Source organism: Monosiga brevicollis, genomic scaffold, assembly GCF_000002865.3.
Source record: "Monosiga brevicollis MX1 MONBRscaffold_3 genomic scaffold, whole genome shotgun sequence".
Lineage (NCBI taxonomy): Eukaryota > Choanoflagellata > Craspedida > Salpingoecidae > Monosiga > Monosiga brevicollis.
Window position 1 is genome coordinate 543,146 of NW_001865040.1, and position 22,008 is coordinate 565,153.

At 55.3% G+C, this 22,008-nt stretch overlaps 4 protein-coding genes across 4 annotated transcripts; 1 reads left to right on the forward strand and 3 right to left on the reverse strand.

Annotated features, from left to right (window-relative positions):
- Window positions 1-29: 29 nt before the first annotated feature.
- MONBRDRAFT_22773 (uncharacterized protein) lies at window positions 30-3,015 on the reverse strand (the record flags this gene model as incomplete). The annotated part of the gene is made up of 8 exons (XM_001743258.1): window positions 30-324; window positions 420-754; window positions 851-1,314; window positions 1,436-1,559; window positions 1,998-2,123; window positions 2,238-2,525; window positions 2,602-2,706; window positions 2,800-3,015. The coding sequence occupies 8 exons, from the start codon at window positions 3,013-3,015 to the stop codon at window positions 30-32; spliced, it is 1,953 nt and encodes a 650-aa protein (XP_001743310.1).
- A 1,618-nt stretch (window positions 3,016-4,633) lies between these two features.
- Window positions 4,634-8,111, forward strand: MONBRDRAFT_31153 (uncharacterized protein; the record flags this gene model as incomplete). The annotated part of the gene is made up of 10 exons (XM_001742936.1): window positions 4,634-4,783; window positions 4,870-4,983; window positions 5,131-5,358; window positions 5,457-5,649; window positions 5,735-5,825; window positions 6,569-6,641; window positions 6,752-6,878; window positions 6,990-7,086; window positions 7,328-7,389; window positions 8,020-8,111. The coding sequence occupies 10 exons, from the start codon at window positions 4,634-4,636 to the stop codon at window positions 8,109-8,111; spliced, it is 1,227 nt and encodes a 408-aa protein (XP_001742988.1).
- A 1,261-nt stretch (window positions 8,112-9,372) lies between these two features.
- On the reverse strand, window positions 9,373-15,818 carry MONBRDRAFT_22775 (uncharacterized protein; the record flags this gene model as incomplete). The annotated part of the gene is made up of 14 exons (XM_001743259.1): window positions 9,373-9,417; window positions 9,530-9,607; window positions 9,813-9,911; window positions 10,007-10,135; window positions 10,271-10,360; window positions 10,436-10,507; window positions 10,618-10,685; window positions 10,781-10,823; window positions 11,000-11,075; window positions 11,254-12,041; window positions 12,172-12,284; window positions 12,446-12,762; window positions 12,981-15,352; window positions 15,483-15,818. 14 exons carry the CDS (start codon window positions 15,816-15,818, stop codon window positions 9,373-9,375), a joined length of 4,626 nt encoding a protein of 1,541 aa, XP_001743311.1.
- Window positions 15,819-16,401: 583 nt separating this feature from the next.
- On the reverse strand, window positions 16,402-18,227 carry MONBRDRAFT_14488 (uncharacterized protein; the record flags this gene model as incomplete). The annotated part of the gene is made up of 6 exons (XM_001743260.1): window positions 16,402-16,920; window positions 17,036-17,158; window positions 17,335-17,415; window positions 17,526-17,642; window positions 17,803-17,967; window positions 18,150-18,227. The coding sequence occupies 6 exons, from the start codon at window positions 18,225-18,227 to the stop codon at window positions 16,402-16,404; spliced, it is 1,083 nt and encodes a 360-aa protein (XP_001743312.1).
- Window positions 18,228-22,008: the final 3,781 nt, after the last annotated feature.

Sequence of the window (22,008 nt, forward strand, 5' to 3'; positions counted from 1 at the left end):
AGAAACACTGTGCGAGCGCGATCTGTATTCTATTTTTCTTCGCTTGCTTGAGCTCGCAGGCGCACGGCAGCAAGTTTGGCCGTGTCTGCGGCTGAAAGCTGCTGCTGGGCATCTGCAGCAACAGAGGCCGTGCGCTGAATGGGCGGGTGTTTCTTGGTGGATGCCGTGGTGGGCGGCGGGCCCACCCCACAAAGTTGGCCGTATTTCTTGGTCTTGAGTTCGAGCTCTTGGAAACCTTCGACTCGCAGTGACTCCACAAAAAAGGGCATACAACGCAACAAATCCTGCATGTTCATGGCCACCTGCGAAAGTTCGCGCACTTGCCTACAATTGGGACCAACACGATCAAATGAGCCGAAGCCTCACGCAGGAGCCGTGTTTGTGTTGAAAGAGTGAGCGCGGTGAGCGCGTGTTCGTACCACAACACCACGAGAGAAACGTTCCAGAAGAGATGGTCTCGCAGGAAGCCAAAGTCACCCATGATGACACAGGGCTGAGAAGCATGCTTGGCCATGAATGTCTGGATGTCCATAAAATCCTTGCTGTAGGCCAAGTCAAAAGTTCCATCGCATATCACCACCAAGAAAGCACGATCCTGAATATTGGCGTATCGGCGCCCCATTGGAGAGGTCACCACGTCGGGAATAACACCATTCTCGGTCAGCTGAAAGAGGCAAAAGGGCGACGACATGACGGGATTGGGAGGCATCTCTGCCGTCCACTGGACGCCTTGTGTACCGCGCATGTAGTAGCACTGTGTCAGCCCTGCAGAGCATCAAGAGGGAAAGGGGTTAGTTGAAGTACCTTGTCATTAGCATGCAAGGTATAACTGAATTGTTCAAAGTCCCACCGAGGCCGCGCGCACACGCAAACACACACACACACACACACACACACACACACACACACACACACACACACACACACACACACACACACACACACACACACACACACACACACACACACACACACACACACACACACACACACACACACACACACACACACACACACACACACACACACACACACACACACACACACACACACACACACACACACCTTTCCCCAATGTTGCAGTGAGAATGAGTTCGGGAGCGGGGCCGTCGCCTTCGGCATGCTCCGGTAACGGAGCGCACATGAGAATCTTGACCTCACTGTCACCGACAAGCAACTCATAGCGTGCAGTCATCGACTGCCCGTTGTCGCCCAGTTTGATGTGTGCATCCCCGTACGAGGTGAAAGGCGTGGCATGCGCATAATGGCCTCCCTCTTGATCAATTTCACGCTTGGAAGGCAAGTACGCCCAGCCTGCAATTTCGCATCACCAAGACGCCAGTCAAGTTGGCCCAGATGCGGCGCAACGGCCTGCAGAGCAACCCAGATGGATATAGCAAGGCAGGACCGCATGCCTCGGAAACGGGAAGCCTACCTTGAATGGGTTGAACGGTAGCATCTGCGGCAAACTCGGCACCCTTCCAGCCGGGCGTGAGGGCATGGTAGGGAGCGGCGATGGCCCGCACAGCCCCTTGACGATCAGGCAGGCGCGAGGATTTCTTTCGTCATTTCCAAAGAGTACCAATCGCCCCCCCGGTGCACCCCGGGCCCGAGCAAATAAAAGCCAACCAATACAAGAGTAAGCACCCGTGTATTTTTTTTTTCGGCACAAGATCAAAACTGTGTCCAAATGAGAGCAGCCGACACGGGTCTGACGGCAGGGGGGACCGACCTGCCAGAGGGTGTGGACGCGAACGTGTTCTGGAGCGCCAGGAAAGCTGGCATCGTACCAGGTTAAAGGCCGAGGAGCTTGAAGAACCACAGTCATGGGCTCACGGGGTCCAGCTGGTGCCTCATAATGACCCACCCAACCCGGTTGCGCTTCTAGGACGGCCCACCATTGCTCCTACTTGACATGAAAATTTTCTTGTCAGCGTTGGGCTCGCTTAGGAAAACAAAAGCGGTTCTGCAGAGTACAGCTGCGTGCAGCGTTTTACCTCGGCTTGAATTTGGCTCACAAGAGTGGCAGGCGCAATTTCCAAGCGCAAGTCTGGAGGAGTGGTGAGATCGCAGCCCTGCAGCACTCCAGGGTGTGGCGCCTTGGTCCAGATCCCCTTATCCTTCTGTACCCAGGTCAAACGGCACAGAAACATTGCAACATTCGGTCAACCCCCGCAAGGTCTGTCAACAAAGGAAGATGGTGCCATCAGCTCTCGCCGAGCCAGGGTTGGCCCTACCTGGCCGGCAAATCCATAGAGGTGGTGGCCCGGAGTACACAGCATGGGGCGGACAGTGGGGTAACGGCGAACAATGTGGGTATTGGCAGGCGATCGGCGGGCCTTCTCGTAGAGCGCGCTGGCTAGGTCGTCGGTGGTGACGGTGGTGGGATCCCAGCTCTCGAGCTCAAGGATGATAGCTTTGTCACCATCCCAGAGATGGACGAGGGGCTTGGTAATGACGTGAAGGTGTTCCTTCTGGCCCTGCAGCGTAGTCATACCTTTTTGACTGTTGTTGATGATTCGCACCTGGCAAGGGCCGAATTGGTGAGCATGTTCATTGCATAAGAAAAAAAAAAACGGAAGGACATGAGTGGTGGCTGACCTGAGAGTCGCTCAGAATCATTTCATCGCGCAATTCTTGGCCGCAGAACGAGACGGTGTCGATTCGCCGGCTCACTGCAAGGTTTGGGGATAAAAAGGGTACCGTCTGTCGCAGAGGGCGCGTGAAAATTTGGGTGGTTGAAGCGATCAGGCAGTGGGTTGATCGAGGGTGCGGTGGGATCATCTAAGCACGCCGTACCTGAACCAGGACCTCTTTGAGGTGGCGGATCGAGTCATAATGACTCATGCTGAGTTCGAAATGAGACAAAAAGGCAGCACTCAGGGTCATGCGATGCGGGTGCATGGAGTCGGCCACGAGCGGAACATGTGGAATCCACTGTTGAACACCGCCCGGCCAGCGAGGCAGCCCCAAGGGCTGGCCATGCTCGTCGTAAAACTCCAGCACCAGATCCATGACAGAAGCGAGGACAGAAACCGCCACACAACTTTGAAGAAATATGGGGCTAACTCAGCATGCTTGGCAGGAGTCAACGCCTCCTTGATCCAGGGGTCTTGGCCGCCACCAATAGTACCGCGTCAACAAGAAAAATGATGACATCCACACACACACACACACACACACACACACACACATACACGTCCGTGCATGCATGCAACGAGGCGTTTCCGGCGCTGGCGCGATCGCGCGGGTAACGGCCACTTGGGTGGACGTGCGCGTCACTGAGGCGGTGGGCCAGCGACATTGCGTGGCGGGCAGCATTTTACTCCTCACCACTTTCACCAGTGGCTACCCGAGGCCGCGACTCGGGGCTCTGCTGCTACTCCGGCTCCCAGTTTTCTCTTTCTATCGCATCCCGACTTTTGTCGGGATGCGCTGGGCTTCTTCGCCACGCCGTTTGGCCACAGCCGGCCTTCTGGCTAGCTTGTTGGTTCTGGCCGCGTGGCATGGGCATTGGTACGGTCTGACCCACTCATTGCGCCGATACAGCCGCCGAACGATACTTGAATCGCCGCAGCACGACCTCCTTCACCACTTTGTCACTCCCAACCATGGTCTGTGCTTGGCTGGGTGGTGGCGCCCGCACGCCATTTGGGAAGCCGACATACCCATCCCAACGCTGGATCCCCTCGGCGCTCCTATCGATGGCCGTGGCCCGATCTTGACAACCCAATGCAGCAATACAGCCATGCACAACGTCTTCCAGGCCGTGGTTACCGAACCCTTGCCCACCAGGTAACGTCTGCTACCAGCCACTTGGCTCCCTGACACCGCCCTCCTGCACAAGAAGCATTCAACTCTCATGTCGTCATGTGGTCACCAACACCCGCTTGATGGCCTGCAGCAAACCCGTTTTAGCCGTGCTACGTTTGGAGGTGAGGCGACCTACCCCCGCACTCGCGTGCTAAGCTTTCCCTCAAACTTCTCTTATATCTCCATCTTTGGGTTTTTTACTTGGACTGCCCCACAGGCGACCGCGGACCGCGCCTGGCAGCCAGCACGCTCCTTGATTGCGTACCTGAGTTGGCAGTGCGAGGGCGAGGCTGATGACACCGCACGCCATCTTCCGGCACAGTGGTTGCCACTCTCGCTCACGAGCAGCTCTTCCAACAGCTCGCCCGCCAACCCCGAGCCAACAAGCACTGACCGCAAGCCTGGCCCTTGGCACGCAACACTACAGGCCGCCTTTAATCTGTCAGGCCCTGCTCAGCGGCAATGCCTAGCACTCGTTACACTGGGCTGTCAACATTCCCATGCTCGCCTTACCCTGCGTGACGCCGCACTTACTCTCCAGCAAGACAGGCACTGGCTAAGGCGGGCAACGCCCTGCTCGGGGTTCACTGCTCCATCCCTCGCCCGCCGCCCGCTCTCTCTTCTGGCCAACTACAGTCTACCACAACACGCGGCCACCGTGCCAAACGTCGAGGCTGGGGTCACGCGCTCCTCCTCCTTTCGCAGCCGTGGTAGCACGCAGCCCCAACCTCGCGCCACCGTGGCTTTGGCCACGCAGCTGTCCATTGACCGCTTAGACGCATTGCGGATGCTGCTGCGTCGATGGCCCGGTACCCGAGGCATGGCTGTTGTGTACGTGCCCCACGGCCTTAGCGCCAACAACAAGACGCTGTCATGGCAGGTCATTTACGCACAAAAACAGCTTTCGGCCTTTCGCAAACTCTCTCGCCCCGCAAGCTGGGACATTGGTCTGATGACGACCCCGCACACGGTATGAGTGCCGTCACCTGTCCACCCATGCTGAGATCGGGGTGCATTCTCATCCCCGTCCTTCTCCCTGTGCTGCCGTCGCTGTAGACGTACCCCATCAATGCACTGCGCAACGCTGCGATGCAATTGGGACCCTCGTCACCCGCGGCAGACTTTATGTTTTACCTGGACGCCGACTTCTTGCCCAGCCCCGACTTGCCGGTGGGCTGCCTCCCTCTGAACACTGCGGGATGGCATGAGAAGTGGGAGAAGGCTTGTGGGCACAGAGGCAGAGGAGATGGGAGGCACGGGAATGGAAAGGGCTTTGATATTCTCATGACCGGGCACTGCACCCTGCACGCAATACAGGAGGCACTGGCAGCGGCCGTTGCAGCTGCCGAGACGGACGGCGAGGATGTTGCGCGCATCGCATGGGTTGTGCCCGCTTTCGAGCTCAAAGGCCAGAGTGGACCTACAGTAGATCGACTGCTCCCGGCGTCGATGGATGCGCTGCGTTCGCAGTACGCTGCTGATCAGGTTGTCCCTTTTCGCAGCCGCGAATCCCCTCTTTCGCATCGTGCAACCAACTATGCACAGGTTAGATCCTGTCCATGCGCTCGCTGATGAGCACACGCTGTGCACTACTGCCGGCATGAGGCATAGCATGACTGACGTAGATGCTGTCGCCGTGGTAGTTTTTGAACCCAGAGAACCGTCAGCCGTACTATCTGATCGAGTACGAGGATAAATTTGAGCCCTATGTCGCGCTACGCAATAATCCTGAGCTCCCCTTGTTTGCTGAGCAATTTGAGGGCTACGGGCTGAACAAGATCGCCTATACCATGACATTGGCGGCCAAGGGCTTTCGTTTTGCCGTTGTCAAAGGCGGTACGTCCTCCAAGCCAACTGTGTTTGCCAGGTTTGCCGCCCGTCGCACGGCAGCTGATCCTGCGTGTGCGTGTGGATCTGATAGCCTGGGTTACACATGTTCCGCACGTGGAGAGCCCGCATGCCAACGTTTTTACCCACGACGTTGCTACACGAGTGGCAAATCGCTTTCAGCGGTAAGCTGGCCTGTCCTGCTTGCGCTGGCCAGTTGCCTCTTTCCTGTCTGCCTTTGTACAGTCATGATAGGCAAGTTGGGGCTCACTTTGTTGCAATCGGGTTTGGATGGAGGACAGGTTCAAATTGGTCCAGCAGCTGCAACGTACCAACCAAGTGGGCCAATGTGCGCCGGTCGCTTCACGCCGACAAAGTGACAATGATCCGGGCCTCGGATGCCCATCAGCCGCGTTTCCCGCCATTTGACAGCATCAACAACCTTTTATCTATTTATTACCTACCCTCCGCCTGATCTGCGCTCCCAGCCCCGAATTGATTTGACCAGAACCCTCACAACAACGATAACAAAGGGAAAGCGATGTTCGAACTGGACCAATCGAATGTTGCAGTCAATTTTTGAGTTGTTGTCGCTCTTATTTGTTGATTAGCTTGCCTGCCTTTTTGATCAGCTCCGAGTTGTTGTTGTTTAAAATATAGTTGATGCAGTATACTATTTATCAAGATTTTTCGCGTCGAGGTGGCCTCGCAAACCCGCAATCGCGAACGCACTGACCGCTGGGATGGAGATCGATTTGCATGCACTCTTGCGTCGCATGTGTGAGGTTTCGTGCAATCCATCACGGTATGTTGTTGTCCAAGCAGGCGGCGGCCTTGTAGAACCGCACGATATCGTCGTCATGCGCACTGGCCTTGTGTTCCGCGCCTGACCCATCAAATCGAAATCGTGGCGCTCGCGTTTTGGCAGTCTGCAACGGGCACTCGTCGCTGGCGGGCGCAATACTGATGAGCACACGGAAAAGATGCTGCGTCACAAAGAGGTGCGCTGAGTCCCATTTGCAACCTCACTCTTGTGCTGTCTTGGCACAGTTGTGCCAGCTTTTTCGGTGCTGTGAGCCTGACCAACGCTGAACTTCATCTGTCGACGTAGGCCTGCATTAAAGGCTGCTTTTATGCTTCAACAGCGGATGTGCGCATTCAGCAAAACAACAGCGAGCGCCGCAAGCTTTCTGAAATCGCGCACAAGGTGGACAAGGACATTGACAGCGTTCTTGAAAGTGCGTGATCGGGCCAGCGTCCGCCCCCCAGGGTAGCAGGGAAATGATAAACCTGTGTTGATTCCAGGGGTGTCCTCACTGTCAGGCTCCGCTAATTGCATGGCTGTTCAGACGCACAGCTGCGAGAGAAGCGCCAGCTGATGAGTGACTGGTTTCTGAGCATGCGTTTGGCTTGCGCCAAGGCCTGTGAAGAGTCCAAAGAAGTACAGTAAGTTTTGCTATGCACCGTCGTCAGCTACATGCCAGTGCTTAACAGCTGCGGCTCTGATCTCACCGCTTGTACCACAACGGCGCGTTACATCGCTCGTCCCGCTTGGGCCATACGTCGCAGGGGCCACAAAGCCGAGCGTTCTTGCCACGTCGGCTGCGACAAATATTTTGATATTGTACGAAGTCGTTTTCGTTCTTGCTTTTTTTTTTTTTTTTTTTTTTTTTGTCACTCACGACAGACAACATCGCTCAAATGCCTGCATAGATCATGGAGGATTAGCCGAATCTTGTCAGGCAATGGGTATCAAATGCCGGTATTGCATCGCTGCGATTTCTTCTTTCGTTCCTCCCATGAATTGTGCGGTGTGTGCGGTTGAATCGAAGCACATCTGTGCGCGTATACAATTATTTGCGCTGGCAGCTAGACAAGGCCGTGCTACACAGCAGCGGCATGCAAAGGAAATCATTCGAATAGACAGGGGATACATTCACCGCTCTTCTGAGGGAGCCACTGTTTTTAGAAGTGAATCCCATTTTGGACCCGCGGCCAGCCGCGAGCTAGGTCATGGGGAGCCTGATTTCGTTGGAGACGGTCATCATCCAGCTTGAGGATAAGTACAATGGCTGCGGCCATGTCCAGCAACAGTTCTTGGCTGGCCATTGGGTACAGCCAAGATCTGCTCGGTGAGCCGCTCAACAAGGTCCCACGGCTGCTGAAACTCCATGCATGGCTCAGAAGCAGCGTCCTTTGCACTGAGCCTCGAGCTGCGGTCCACCAGCTCCCGCAAGATGGCGCGTAGCATTAAATCTTCGTTCGGGGTCCAGCATAGTACCTCTGGGGCCGTCTGAGGTGGCAGTAAGGGCGTCATTTTTGAGATCGCGGCTTCAAAGCCAAAGCCGTTTGCTTCCTGACGTGGCCATGCCATGGCAGAATGGGTGACCCCCTCTGGTCTGCAGGGTTGCAATGCGCTTTCCTTTGAGACCGCAGTTGACGACAAATGTTGGGATGTGTCGAAGGCTTGAGTGTAGAATAAAGCCGGTCCGCTTCCCCGCATGCCGATGCCCATGCTGGGCGCCGAAGAGGCTGCCATGGCGTCTTGGTCTTGATGTTGATCTGAGAAGTACCGTGTGGCAGTTGATGGGAATGTTGAGCCTGTTTGCGCATGGTTGCTCGTGGCACCGCTGGCTGATACGATACCACAGCCATCGAGAAGTTCAAAGAGCTCGCGCGGTTCGACTTGCCCCGTCAAGAGATACGGCTGGTCCGAGAGCAGGCGTGAGATTTCATTTGCCGTCTGGGCCCAGTCCCGCTCTTGATTCTCCAGGAACGGGGCCAACATCCTGCTCGGCAGCCGTGTGTTTTGGTCGAGCTGCGTCTCGGGATGCAAAGAACCGGACTGCGGGCGCCCTTCGTGCGCAAAAGTATGCTGCCAGGCATGGCCTGTAAAGGGGGCACGGATGGACTCGTCCCTCCAAAGGTGATGGTGGTCGGCCATGCCTCGATGTGGGGATCGAGGCGATGGCACCGTGCGCGTGGATGACAGTGAAGTGGCTGCGATGCTGGTGGACCTCGGTGTGCACGGGGCAGGCTGGTGAATAAAAGTGGTAAAAACATCACCGAACTCACCACATCACGCGCATCATTGTGCCGAGGCAGGAGGGAGAAGGGGATCATAAGCCTGTGTCATGACCCATGCCATCCCATGGGGCACCTTACGTCATCCTATAGGGTTCGATCGCACTTCACACGTATTGTGACCCAGGTCGAGGTTTGGGGCAACATCATCGTCGAGAGATGATGTTGTGTGACAGTGAATAGGGTTCAGGAATGTTTGACATGTGAATGTCAAAACCTCCGTGCTGAGGACGCTATTCAAGGTATCAGTGCGTGTACCATAGCATCACAGTCAGATATGCCTCGAGGCGCTTTGTTGGAATCGATCAATCACACCATGCACCAGTAGAGTCTTGGCTTTCTTCGACCCGCTGAGCTCTTTGCTGGCTCGCGCGCAAACTAAAAACGCATGATGAGCGACTATTTTGTAAACGGAAAAATTGTTTGGATGGGAGAATTCTATTCCACCAAACGACAAACGCTTCTTTTCTGTGTGTCTGTGTCTGTGTCCGTGTCCGTGTGTATTCGAATCCCCACGTCGCCCAAGCCTTGCGATGAAGCTCGGTGGGGGTTGGGATGGCACATTTCAAGATCGATGTTTGTGGAATTATAGTCATCTTAAACAGTTACTGGAGCTAGACATCAGGCAAGACACACCAGGTGACGGCACTAGAGAGCCGCAGGCTGCAGCCGGCAGCGGACGTAGGCATAAATCTGCACAAACCGATCGATCAGGAAGACGCAAATCAGTCGCAACTGAGCAAGAGTGGAAGGACTGGCTCGCCCCGTATATAACAGCACTCTCAAGGACCGTCGACGTGCGTACCGCAATTGCCGCGCTCACATGAACGTTGAGAGATCGGGTGACCCCAAACTGAGGTATTTCTACACAACGATCAATGACCTGCTCGCCGAGCAAAGGGGGTGCAGTGATGATCAAGAACAAAGAAAAATATTAAGATTGGGTGCGCGAGGCACATGAGTTTGCCTTCAAATTCAGTCTGTCGTGGTGCGCAATGGTGTCACACACCATTCCGCCCCCAGGCCAAGAAGGCCACAACCCCACAACCCCCATGCAAGTACAAGTACGACCATCGCAAAGTCCGTACCGCTAAAACTTTGGGTGAAATACCCCGCCGCTCCTCGCCGAGCACCAACACTGTCCGCTCTGGGAAGGTGTACTCTTGAAGAGGCACTGATTCGGCCGTCTACGCCAGCGGCACGCAACATCCCGTCACAAGCATGAAGGCGAGAAACATCTCATGACATCTGGGGTGGTGGTACACCCCGAAAGAGGCCTCACCTGTTCAAGACCCACAATGGTGTAGCCCTCGCGACGCTTGCGGACAAGATACTCGACCAACTCGTCCTCGGGCTTGACGATGTCAAAGTGCATCCATCGCTCACTGCTCACACTCACGCCTTTGTATTCCTATAAAAGCCCAGCGCCCCACTCATGCTCCATCAACATTGGACCTAAAGAAAAAGGTCATCCCCTGATAGTATCCGTATCCTTCCCTCTCTGTGCGCTGCTGCCACCCCGTGTCAACCATCAAAGGCATCAAACCTTGGACTGCAGCACCCGATTATCTGGCATAACGAGGCGATCGGCATTGAAAATCTCGCATGTTCGCGTCAGTCCACCTAAGTTGTACGGCTGCCCCACAATCCGACATGTGAGTCCCAAGGCCAAGAAAAATACCGTGTGGCAACTCAAGTTTGTACAACGCACAATGTTGACGAAGCTCGCCGCCACGATCAAGGGGAAGCGTTTTCGGTCGTGGATTCGCATTAGCTGGCCCGTCTATTGCCATAAGACCAAACAGGGAAGAATTTGGATGTGAACCGTGGCGTGTATTGTCGGATATCCGTCTGGCAGTCACAAGTGTGCCGTCAAAATTCTCGCGCACGCACCGTTTCACCAAAGGCTAGTTTGGCTGCCTCGGCCACTGTATCTGCTGTCACAATTTTTTTCTGTACATCTGTTGACTCGGGTTCACCAAGCCCATGAGTGTTGGGGTAGCTTGCGCTGGACGACATGATAAACGCAAGGCTTGAGCGCTGCTCGCGGGCTTACCTGTTTCCAGCTGCGCTGCCACCTCATGCAGGGCCTCACCCTCCTAGACACAGGACAAAGCAGATGTGAGCAGGCACCACATATACCCCTTCGGACCAGAGCTGAGGGGATAGAGCCCCTTGCAAATACAAAACGGGACTCCAGCACCCAAATGCCTCAATAGTCAGACAGCTCGTTGCCGCAACCATTGTTGCCTGCAGCATCTGCTATCAGACGCACCGAATCGGTCGCAACATCACCCGAAGTAGGCAAATTGAGGTCTGCCATAGTAAGCTCCCACTGTTCGGCGAGCCACCTAAAAATGGTATCGGAGCGTCGCAGCATGGTAGCGGCAACAAAATCTGGTCAGAGGCTGAGATGAATGACACAAGGCAATGCTCTCTACTCCACACAGCATGGTGGCTGAGGGAAGGTCCGTCCTTCTTTTGAGAAAAAGTAAACTGATGGGTGGGCAACGGTCAAGCGCAACGCACTGTGGGGGCTGAGTAAAAGCAGGGAACAGCACCACCTCAGAGGCTGGCAGCTCAAAGAGTGGAATGCAGGCCTCAAACAAAAACTTGAGGTTCAGCTCGCGATGCGCATCAAAGCGGCCAAAGAGAAAGGTAGACTGCAGAAAACCAGAGTGACGCACGGCATCGGCGTTGTTTTGAATGTAGTGCAGAATTCGACCCGGCAGCGAGGCAGGCTCGCTCAAGCCAGCTGCCGCCACGCGGCGCTGCAGCAAGCTAAAGGTGCTTGCAGCATACAATCGGACAGTCATGTTCGAATTGACCACGTGAGGCAGGACGTAGGCCTCCACTTGCTGAATCAATGCCACGCTTGCCATGGGAGCCAGAACATCCACTTGGCGGGTATACAGGGCCAAAAACTCCATGATACCACAGACAAAGGATGGGCGGGTATCTACGCGCTCGGCTTGCTGCAACATCCACCCAAGGACGGGCACGCGCTCCATGGTCAACCCTGCATTCGACGTTGTTGACGAGGCTGCCAGAGCCAAGCGCGATTCGTCCCTGGCCTTGAGCACCAGCATCCAAATGGCCATGAAGCGGAGCGAGACGCGCTTTTCCGATGCCATTTGCTCTTGGCCCCACTTCACTAGGGTGTCGACAATTGGCCGGTCGGCTTGACCCGCGCGCAGCAGGAACACGAGCAGAAGAAGCAACACTTGACTGCAACGCATTTTGGCCCGGTGTGCAATCGTGCCCACATGGTTTGAGGTTTCGTCTGCGTCCGAGGCCTTGTACAAAGCCAAGGTAGCCTAGGAAGGGACCAACGTCACAACACACACTGCATGAATTGACGAGTTGCTATCAACGCGCCAAGCCAAGATTGCCTGCCGACCTGGATGACCTGGTTTGAGTTTGCGATGCCTTGAAACACAAACTGACCTCGATGGTACGGGTAGCCATGGTCCAGTGCGCAGAATTGTTTAAATCAAACCCAAGAAGGTAACGCAGGATATAAGTACGCACAAAGCGGTCGTCCAGAATGTTGGCCAGACCTATATCAGGCCCAAGCAGCCGTCGGCGCGCACAATAAGGTGGTATCAACGACAACAAACCTGCTCAAAGAAACGCTTTCAAAAAAAAAAAAAAAAATGCAACTGCGAAGTTGTCCGTTGGCCCAAAGCATAGTTGACAGGGATGCCATTGCTCAACAAACCAGGGGGGTGGGGAATCGAAACGCGATGCGTGGCCAGCACGTGGGCATCAAATGCATCCGATGCCCGAAGCCAGGCATTGGTGTAGTTTCCAAAGGACGCCAGCAGGCCAATGCTCGTGGTCAATCCCGTGGGGGCCTCCGCCAGGTCGGGCAGATGACGCGCCAGTACGGCTGCAAGGGGCACCAAGAGGCCACGGCGGGCAGAAAAGCCCACTGTTGATACGGAGGCAATCAGCTCGCGAAGGTTGTGTTCAATGGCTTGGCAGTAGGCAGTATTGTCGACGTAAGCGCGCAAGGCCTTGACTGATAACACCAAGCTGCACACAGACCCCAAGTTCAATCTACGTGAGAAACACACAAAAAAGTTGCATCTTGTGAGTAAGAAGCACACGACAAGTTGCGTGTAGCACGTAAGGACACAAAGCATTGCGTGGGGCGGTCAGGAGGATACAAGAATCTGATTGTCCCCTTTGAGAGAGATGGCAAAAAAAAAACCAAACCAAACAGGGGCCGAACAGGAACTGATGAGGCGTACTGGGTTGACTGGGCGGTGCGATCGCGAGAGCGGCCGGTTCGAGCGTAAGTGAGCAAACGATCAGCCAAAGCGGCAAACTCGTTGCCCGACAGCGCGGTCAAATCTACGACCTCAGCTAGATCTGGCAAACAGGCCAAAGCAGTGTAGGCTTCCTTTTGCGATAGGCCATCCAACGCAATACAGGTGAATTCGAGGACGGCCCGCGTCTCGCTGGCATTAAGCGCCACGGCACCACGGCGCAAGGCCTGAATGCAACTGGCAATCACCTTCCAGCGAAAAGTTTCCACAAAATTACCCACGGCCTCCATCGAACTTGACTCGGAGGTGGCAAAGCGAGGAACTTGAACTTCCATGGCGCGGAGCAGGCTCAAGCGAGGCTCGCTGCCTAAGGGCAAGGCACCCTGGAGTGCCAAGCCAAGGGCACGGCCCTCGGGGCTCGAATCCTCGAGTAGAGCCTTGACAAGCTCTGCACCAGCCACAGCAGCAATGGCGGCAACACTTCCCGGGCTCGTGCCAAGATGTCGGTGCGCCAGCTCTCGCATCTCGGTTGACAACACCACGCTGGCATTCTGCAGTAAGAAGCGCAATCGGCTGGTTTGCGCCCAAAGAGTCTTTGGTGAGCCACGACATTCAGTGACTATAAACTGTGTCACGGGTTCCTGTGCGCTGACAACAAGCTGTGCAAGCCAAGTGGGCCAGGCGGTGGGAGCAGGTGGCACGCCATGAACCAAAGATATGAAGTTGCGGCGAGCGGTGCATCGTTCAGCAAGCTTGGCCAGCAGGGCCACAAGATGAAGCTTCTGTTGCTCGCCCATGTACGCTCGCGTGCAGAGACCGAGCATGTCCTCGGTGATGGTGGCCAGCAACGCATGGTCGGGTGCAGCCGTCCAAGGGACAACGGCCACCAATAGCGTCGCCAATGTGGCCTCCGCCTCCGCATCGGAAACAATTTCTGCCTGGCACAAATCCTCGTATAGACGCTGAATTGTAGCGGTGGGCCCATCCAGGTGCGCGCCCAAGAGCCCGGAAAGATGCTCCTGAATCAGCTGCCACTGTTCGTGCTCCGGGCCCACCAAGAGGCCATCGCCCGTCGGGCAAAGGGCAAAGAGCGCAGCCACTTGTGCCACGTCCACGCCTCGCTGGGTGACTGATGTCGGAGTAATGTGATGCACAGCCGCACGAATCAGCTCATTATAGAGGGCGGAAGCGAGCGTGAGGTCGGGAGAAATGGCGCACTGGGCCGCGATTCGCTGGAGTAGCTGCACGTGATGGGGCCCCAGATGCAAGGGTGACACGCGAAGCAGCGCGCGCACGAGCAACAGTGTTTTACCCTCAAAGGACACGCTAGTACACAGGGCCAGCAGGAATTCATCGAGAAGCTGCGTAGTCAGTGCCTGATCGGTGCTGGCGGTATAGAGCAAGGCCTCGTAAAAAGCCATGACCTGGTGGGCCGCTTCGCAAAGTGTGCCCGAAGGGTGGTCAGGCCGAATGAGAAAAGCATTGGGAGAATCAATGGCATGCACGAGGCTTCCTGTGCAGAGGGAGGTGGCAAGCAGGGCGCGAACGTCGTCCACAGAAACACAGCGCAACTGGCACGCGGTACGAACACCCAAGGTCTGGACATTGGCCTTCTCGTGCTGAAGCATGCGCGCAAGTAGGGCGTTGACCCAAGGAAAGATGGTAGTCCAGCCGTGTGGTTCACGATGTTGCACGTTCTCGTCGTTCCCAGAGCTTGCTTTTGCAGCAGAAAGCACCGCGTGGGCAGGAAACATGCGCAGAAGCCGGGGCATGAGTGGGGCGATGATGTGAATCTGCGTGTCGTCCAAGCACTCGGAGATGAGAATCAGGTCGGAGATGGTGCGCTGGATGGCTTCAGCGTGGTTGGGGTTCCATTCAAACAAGTCCTCCACGCAAAAGGTTTCAGTGAGATTGGGGAGGGCGGCCTGCATGAGTTGAAGAATAAGACTGGCGCGTTTGCGGGGTAGGGCGTTGCGCAGATTGGCAAAGCCGTGGAGGACGATACGCCAGAAGATGGGGGAGCGGGCTGCAGCTGCCAGATAGCCCGATGCAATCCAAATGGGCAAAAGCGCACACAACAGACAAAGAGCAGCATCTCGGCCGACCTCCTCCGAGCCAAGCGCAAGCACAAAGTCCCATGCTTGCTGAGTACCGGCTGGTCCCCGCGCGATGCTCTCCATGGCCGCGCGCACTGGACCCACCAGAACGCCCAAAAGCGCGAGCTGCTTTTTGTGGCCGACCGCCTTGAGAAGTTGGAGCAGCTGGTTCCAAAGGAGGGCCTGCTCTGCACCAGCCATGTCCTCTTGCAAGACTTCAAGGCCCAGGCAGACAGTGCCAAGCGGCAGCCGCTCCCCCTGCAGCGCAATGAAGAAGAAGAAGGGTGGCGGGAGGCTCGGTGAGACAGCGCATGTGTACCAAACAACTCCTGCCCCGAGCGAGAAGTCAGGAGCAGAGGGCCCAGGGATCAAAGTTTGTGTGACTCACGAGGTGGCATTCTTCTGGATCCTCGAGATTGAGGCGCAAGGTGCAGGCAAGATGGTGATAAGCGGCTAGTTCCTGGGCCAAATGCGCGCTCACGGGTCTGGCGAGCCACTCGAAGGGGCGACAGGCCTGCAAAAGCGCAAGTTTGGCATTATCGGCGTGCTCTGAATGGGCAAGCGCCTGCAGCACTTGCTGTTTGGCAAGCACCTGGACGTCCTCAGCAACGAGGGCAGGAGGTGGGGGCAACTGGCTGATCACGCTAGTCAGCAAACTCATGCGCTGTTCACTATTGGCAATGCCACGCACGGCCATGAGCATCACAGCCGGCTCCACAGCCATGATGGGATCTGCGACAGCCATGTGGAATGGCGGTGGAGGCCGTAGCGCTGCGCGAGACGGAGAAGAGAACTGGGTCACCACCACAAAGGCAAAGCCATGCCGGAGCACAACTGCTTGCGAAGGCGGGACACGTGCTTTTTTTTTTCTTTTGTTTGTATGTGGAGCGTTTTCTGTTTTATGTTTTATGTTGTTGTTGTGGTTGCTGCCTGCGCTGCTGCTGCTATTGGTGCTCCTGCTGCTGCTGCTGCTGCTGTGTGTGTGTGGGTGGGTGGGTGGGTGCCAGGGGGGCTCTTTGGATGTGATTTTTTTTCTGGGATTGGCCCGCGAGGTCTGATCTGTTGCCCAAACCATTGTGACGCTAACGCAAATTCGATTTTATTGAGCAAGACTTTGAGATAAGCAACTGCGGAGGAGGGACAAGTTGGAAGTGCCAAAGGCAGAGGCGGCATCAAAGCAAGGCGAAGAAGCAAACGCTGTCAACTAGCATGGCGTTGACTGCAACAACCAAGCGTGGCTACCAACGCATTGCAGAAGAAACTTGGTGGCGCCGCAAAACGACACGTGAAAGAGTCGTTGACAAGGTTTAAGAGTCGTTGACGAGCAGAGGCTTGCCCTCCTCTGGCTTGGGCTTGAGCAGGCCCCAGCGGCGCAGGGCTGGCAGGATCAAGAGATCGTTGTATACAAAGGTGCCCATAATGAGGAAGAAGAAACCAATGACCTGCATGTACTGGAAGTCTTCCCAGCCCACGGCCATGCCGTAGACCCAGATGGTGAGGGTGCGAACTGAATCGAGCACCATGCGGGTGGTAGCAGACATCTCCTGGGTCACGCTGATACCGCTAAAGTTGAAAAAGGCAATGGATACGATGGTGCCCGCAATGGCCAGTTGGATGGCATGGCTGTTGCCCAGCTGCAGGAAGGCGTCATTGATGTTCTCAAACTTGCCTCCGGCGCGAGTGCCGGGCACTTCCCAGAAAATGAGGCACAGCGTCGTGATGATACCCATGCCAAAGAAACCCTCCCAGCCGACGGCCATGAGTGGAGGCACGGTGTACTTGCTCAAAAACTTCTCCTCAATCACCATTTGCAAGGCCACAATGACCTACAAAGCACAACAGGCGCGTGGCGTCATGAGGAGTAGATACAAGGACACAGCCACGACGCCGAGCTCAACGCTCTTTTCAAACCCGTAGGCCCGTGAACGATGGCCATCATACCTGGGCAGCAATGATGAGGATGTCACCAAGGATGGGGTTGGGGGCACTGGCACCAGAGGAACCGCTGAAAAAGGCCGCAAGGCCCACACAGAGCAGGCCAATCAGGACGAGGACCATGCCCATCTACAATTAGCCCCGAGTCACAGCCAAAATCAGTTTGCAAAGAGTGCATGCGCCCAACCAAGAACCCTTTGCCAAAATCGGAAACCCGAATAGTGGAGACTTGAACCGAAAAAAAAAAGGAAATTTTTTAAAAAAAAAAAAAAAAAACGGGCAAGGCTGGGAAGATACTCGCATACCCAACGGAAGCCTTCGAGCTTGCGGCCCAGCCAAAACTTGCTGAGAAGACCCGTGAAAATGATGACCGAGCCACGCAGCATCTATGGACCAACGCCCAGGCACGGAAATTGGTGACTCGATGCGTACCCATGCATAATCACGTGTCCAGTCATGTCAACACTCGGCTCGGATACATGCAAGCTATACATACCTGGAACTGGGAGGCGTAGGTCAGCGTGAGGCCGACATACATGGTCGAGGTGGCCGTGCAATCGCACAAGGCAGGCAGAAGGAAGATGATGGGGTTGTACGTGGTTGATTTGCCATTCTAAACAGCCAAATTGCATAAATCGGGGGCAGCAGACGCGTGCGAATGAGCGCCAAGACGCCGAGCGCGAAAGTAATCAAAAAATTGATCAATGCGCTATGATTGATGCAAGCTGGCAAAAAATCAACAACATCGCAGGGGGAAGAGATGGCAATATTACCTCGGCCTTGAGCGGGGCGGGACGCGCAATGGCAACATAGATGTGATAGGCGATCAGGCAGCAAAACTCGCCAATGAACATGGCCAGAGCTTGAACAAAAGGATGGTCAAAAAGATGTTCACCGTTGGTGCGACCAGCACACGCGTTCTTCGAGGCTGACTCGCCCTTTGGATAGTAATCGACACCGTATGCACAGGTGATATCGGCATATCTGAGCATGATCGCAACGCGACAACGCCGATGAGCCAGCAGATCCGAACGCAAGAGAAGAAAAAAAAAGGCCACGATGCTTGACAGGATCAAGGAGCAAAGCAAAGGCACAAAAGTCTGCACACGGTGACGTGTACGCACTTGGTGGTAATGGTGTTAATTGAGCCCGTGACCAGCATCAGGCCAGCCAGGAAGAAGTGGTACGGCGTATGCATGCTGCCGGTTGTTCACAACTCGAAAAAAAAAAAAAAAAGCGAAGAAAGGATATTCGTCGACGTCCCTCTCCTCCAGAGATGGGGTGGGCGCGCTGGTGCTCGGGTATGTATCCCTTGCCCTCACCAACCACAGCACAAACGCCTGTTGCTGTGCGCGATCCAACAGCGACAGCAAAGACAGCAGTGCAAAAGATCAATCCCCCTGCCTCGAGAAGGGAAGGGAAGGCACCGAGCGGATCCCGTTGCTGGTCCCTGCGCACCAAAAGAAAACACACGCACACACACACACACACACAAGAGAGAGAGAAAAACAAATTCCTGTTTTTCCTTTGTTCCTCCAAACTTGTTTTACACACACACATGACGACCACTTGACTTACGCCTTACTACCTTATGGTTTGTGTGGACCACATGGGCGCTTTTTTTTTTCTTCTTGCAGTGGATGACGGTAACAAGGCGCACAGCGGTTCATTGTCAGACAAATCGTTGATTGTTATTTAAGAGGGGTATTATATTTATAATTTATTCGCTCTGGTTGGGTCTATTGGATCTGGCAGGCTTCATCGCCCGCTTCTACGAGCGCGCGAGGGCCAAACAGAAATCCCGTCGCGATGAGAAGAATGGGATGCCATTAAGAAAACGGCATTGGACAAAGGTCTTGGCGAATGTAGGCGCACGCCGCAAGCACTCACCACGAGCAAATTCATCGGCAACAGAATCACGCAAAGCCTGCAGATGTACCCGCATTTCCCTGCCATGCCCAACAGCCGTTCGCACGCCCCAGAGTCAGAACAGCTCAGCACAGCACAGCACAGCACAGCACAGCGGCCAGGCATCGTGTGCCGTCATCACAAGGCTGAAACATACTTGACAACTTGGACGCGTGTCTCAATATCGTTTGTGCGAACAAACAGAGGCGGGAGGGCGGCGTCCTGGCGCAGTCCGAGCATTCGCTTCACATCGTCCGAGGCTTCTACGGCCCGAGTGCGACATAAATCATATGTCTCCACCAGCTCTTCCACCGCCGTGCCCAGCTAGACCCACAAGGCAGAGAACAGTCCCCGCGACGTCAGAGGATGCTTCACCGTGGTGCTGACAAGACTGGGCATAAACAGGGAGGTAGCCAACAAATGTGAGAGCCAAAAGCCGAGCGTTCGAACCTCGTCCTGGAGTGCATCCAGTTCCGATGGAGTGGCATAGCTTGACGCTGCCCGCTCTGCATCCACCTTGGCTTTGGTGCTGGTGGTGGCCGTGGTGGTGGTCGCTTCCACGCGGCGATGTGCGCGGTCCACTTCCGCCGGTGACACGTCCAATCCCAATCGCAGGCGATGACTCAGCAGCACCAGGTTCTGGTTTTGCTCAGACAACTGGCGAGGATGAATAGTGTTGAAGATATGAGCTTTTTAACCAGGCAAGCAAAGTCATGGATCCCGCCTTGCATCGGTGCGTAGCGGGTGGTGAATAACAAAATTTTTCGGGGAAACAAAGTGCAGGTGAAAACGTACGCCACGGATGCTATCCCGCAACTCCTGGATCGTCGTGGCTTGTGCTGAGATCCGCTTCAGTAAGCTTTGTCGCATTTCCTATCATCATGAGGAAAGGGCTGGTGAGACGGACACGCAGATCCACCGTGCCCTGTCCAGCCCTGTCTGTCAGCGTAGACATGGGCCGGTTTGTATCAGGCCCATAGCACACCTCAGCATCTTCCACTTGATTACGCAAGTCACGGTGGGTAGCGACCTGCTGCCGCTCACGGCTTTGCAGTTGCTCCAGTTGCCTATACATTTGAATGCGAGTAAGAACGACGCCTCGATGGCACGGAATCAAGACATGCGTCGAGCCACCTACTCTTCTCGGGTCTTGAGGCGCTGCTGCAACTCTGCTGTCTTGGCCTTGCCACTTTCCAGCCTGCATCCAAAAAGCAAACTGAGTGAGCCGTCCATCATCCGGCACACGTTCAAAAAAAAAATTACACCTCAACGGCAACGTACTGAAGTTGAAAGGTTTGTGCCTCGCCGGTCTTGGCGGTGAGCGCGCGCGCCACCCGATCGTACATTTCCCGTGCGTTGTTGCGCTCAATTTCCAGCTGTCGCACTGAGGACCGCTCTTGCTCAATTGCTTGCAACTGTCAAGCGCACCCGCATCCGACATGGCGTCAGCCGCCTTTGGAACCTTGGAACCTTGGAACCTTGATCTTGGCTCAAGGCACAAATTCAAGCAAGCCCAGCCCGTAAAAAACAAATGACAAACCTTCTCCTCCTGCACTTTCAGCACCATGGCCCGCATTTCCTCCAACTCAGCCTGCAGCTTGCGCTTCTGCTGCGTCTGTTATGCCGACGGGGCCAGCAGCCCAAACACACACACACACACACACACACACACACACACACACACACACACACACACACACACACACACAAGTGATGAGAAAAAGAAATTCACACTCGAGCCCACACGGCATATATTGAGCGAGCTCCGGTGGGAAAACATCAAGCCCTGACCCACCTGAGCACTCAGTTGACGGTGTAGCACATCAGACTCCTTGGCATGGTTAAAGACGGTATCCTGCAGCATCCGCCGCTCCCGACGCTCCTGCTCCAGCTCATCTTGAAGGGCCTAAAAAAAGACTTTCGCAATGAGCTTCGCCAAGAACCTGGTGTTCAAAGTCTGTCTAAGATACTTATTGTGTCGCCATCTCACCTGATGCTCATCCGCCGTGGGCACTGACTTCAAGTACTGTTCCAGCCGTTGAACATGAGCCTAGATCAACGGAGCAAGCCGTCGTTTGACCAACAAGTCCATGAGCGCGTAAGAAAGCAACGTCAATCCCAAGACTAGAGTGCCGTTCGAGGGAAAGAAAAAGAAAATCCGAGTTGCGCACTGTTAAAACCTACACGCGCTGCGTCGCCCAGGGCGGCCTGCTCTTCCGCATCAGCCAGCCGAGAGCGAAGGTCCAGAATTTGTGTTTCAGCTGTACCCAGCTCACGCTGACAAGTCTCCAGCTCTTCCCGCAAAAGATATTCACGCTGTCGATGAAGCCCCAACTGATCCTACAGAGTATCGTCGAGATCAACAGGCGCATTGGCCGAAAAGCCCTGCAGATAAGCGAGGTACATTACAAGCGGGTCGTGTGTAAGAGGGTCTCTGAAATCACTGACCTTTGTGTTGGTGAGTTCGACGCGAAGTCGTTGAAGGTCACCAGCATCCACGTCAGCAGGTGCATCGTCGTAAAGGCGTCGACGTGACAGCGGGGGAGAGGCTCCGGGCGCCGCTGCCTCGAGTTCTTGCAGTTGCTTGGCGGCCAGCTCTGCCGTCATATCGCGACGGAGCGCCTCGCGTCCAGCCGGTTCAGCAAAGTCAGACGAGATCTCAGCAGGCCCTGCCCACTCTGCTCTGTCTTCGTGTGCGTGGCGCGTGTTGGAGGGCCGAGTAAACGAGTTCAGCTGCCTGGGCCCAGCGCGATTGTAAGGGGTTACTCGGTCGCCGCCGCCTGATCCGTTGGCCCTTGGTGTTTCACTATCCCAGCCGTGGCTGGTATACTGAGCCAGACCGGGCGGAGAGATCGCACCGGCAGACGATGCTGCTGGTGTGACATCAGCGCGTGCCCGCGCAGGCCGTGACCAGCGACTATTCAACGCGTCGCGAAACCCCCCATCCGTGCTCCACCAGTCGACCGTTGTGTCTCCAGAGGCCATGACTGTTCGTTCCAAAAAGAAAAAAAAAAAAAAAAAAAAAAAAAAAGAAAGGACACACAATTCGAAAAATTTGAGGGAAAATTTCG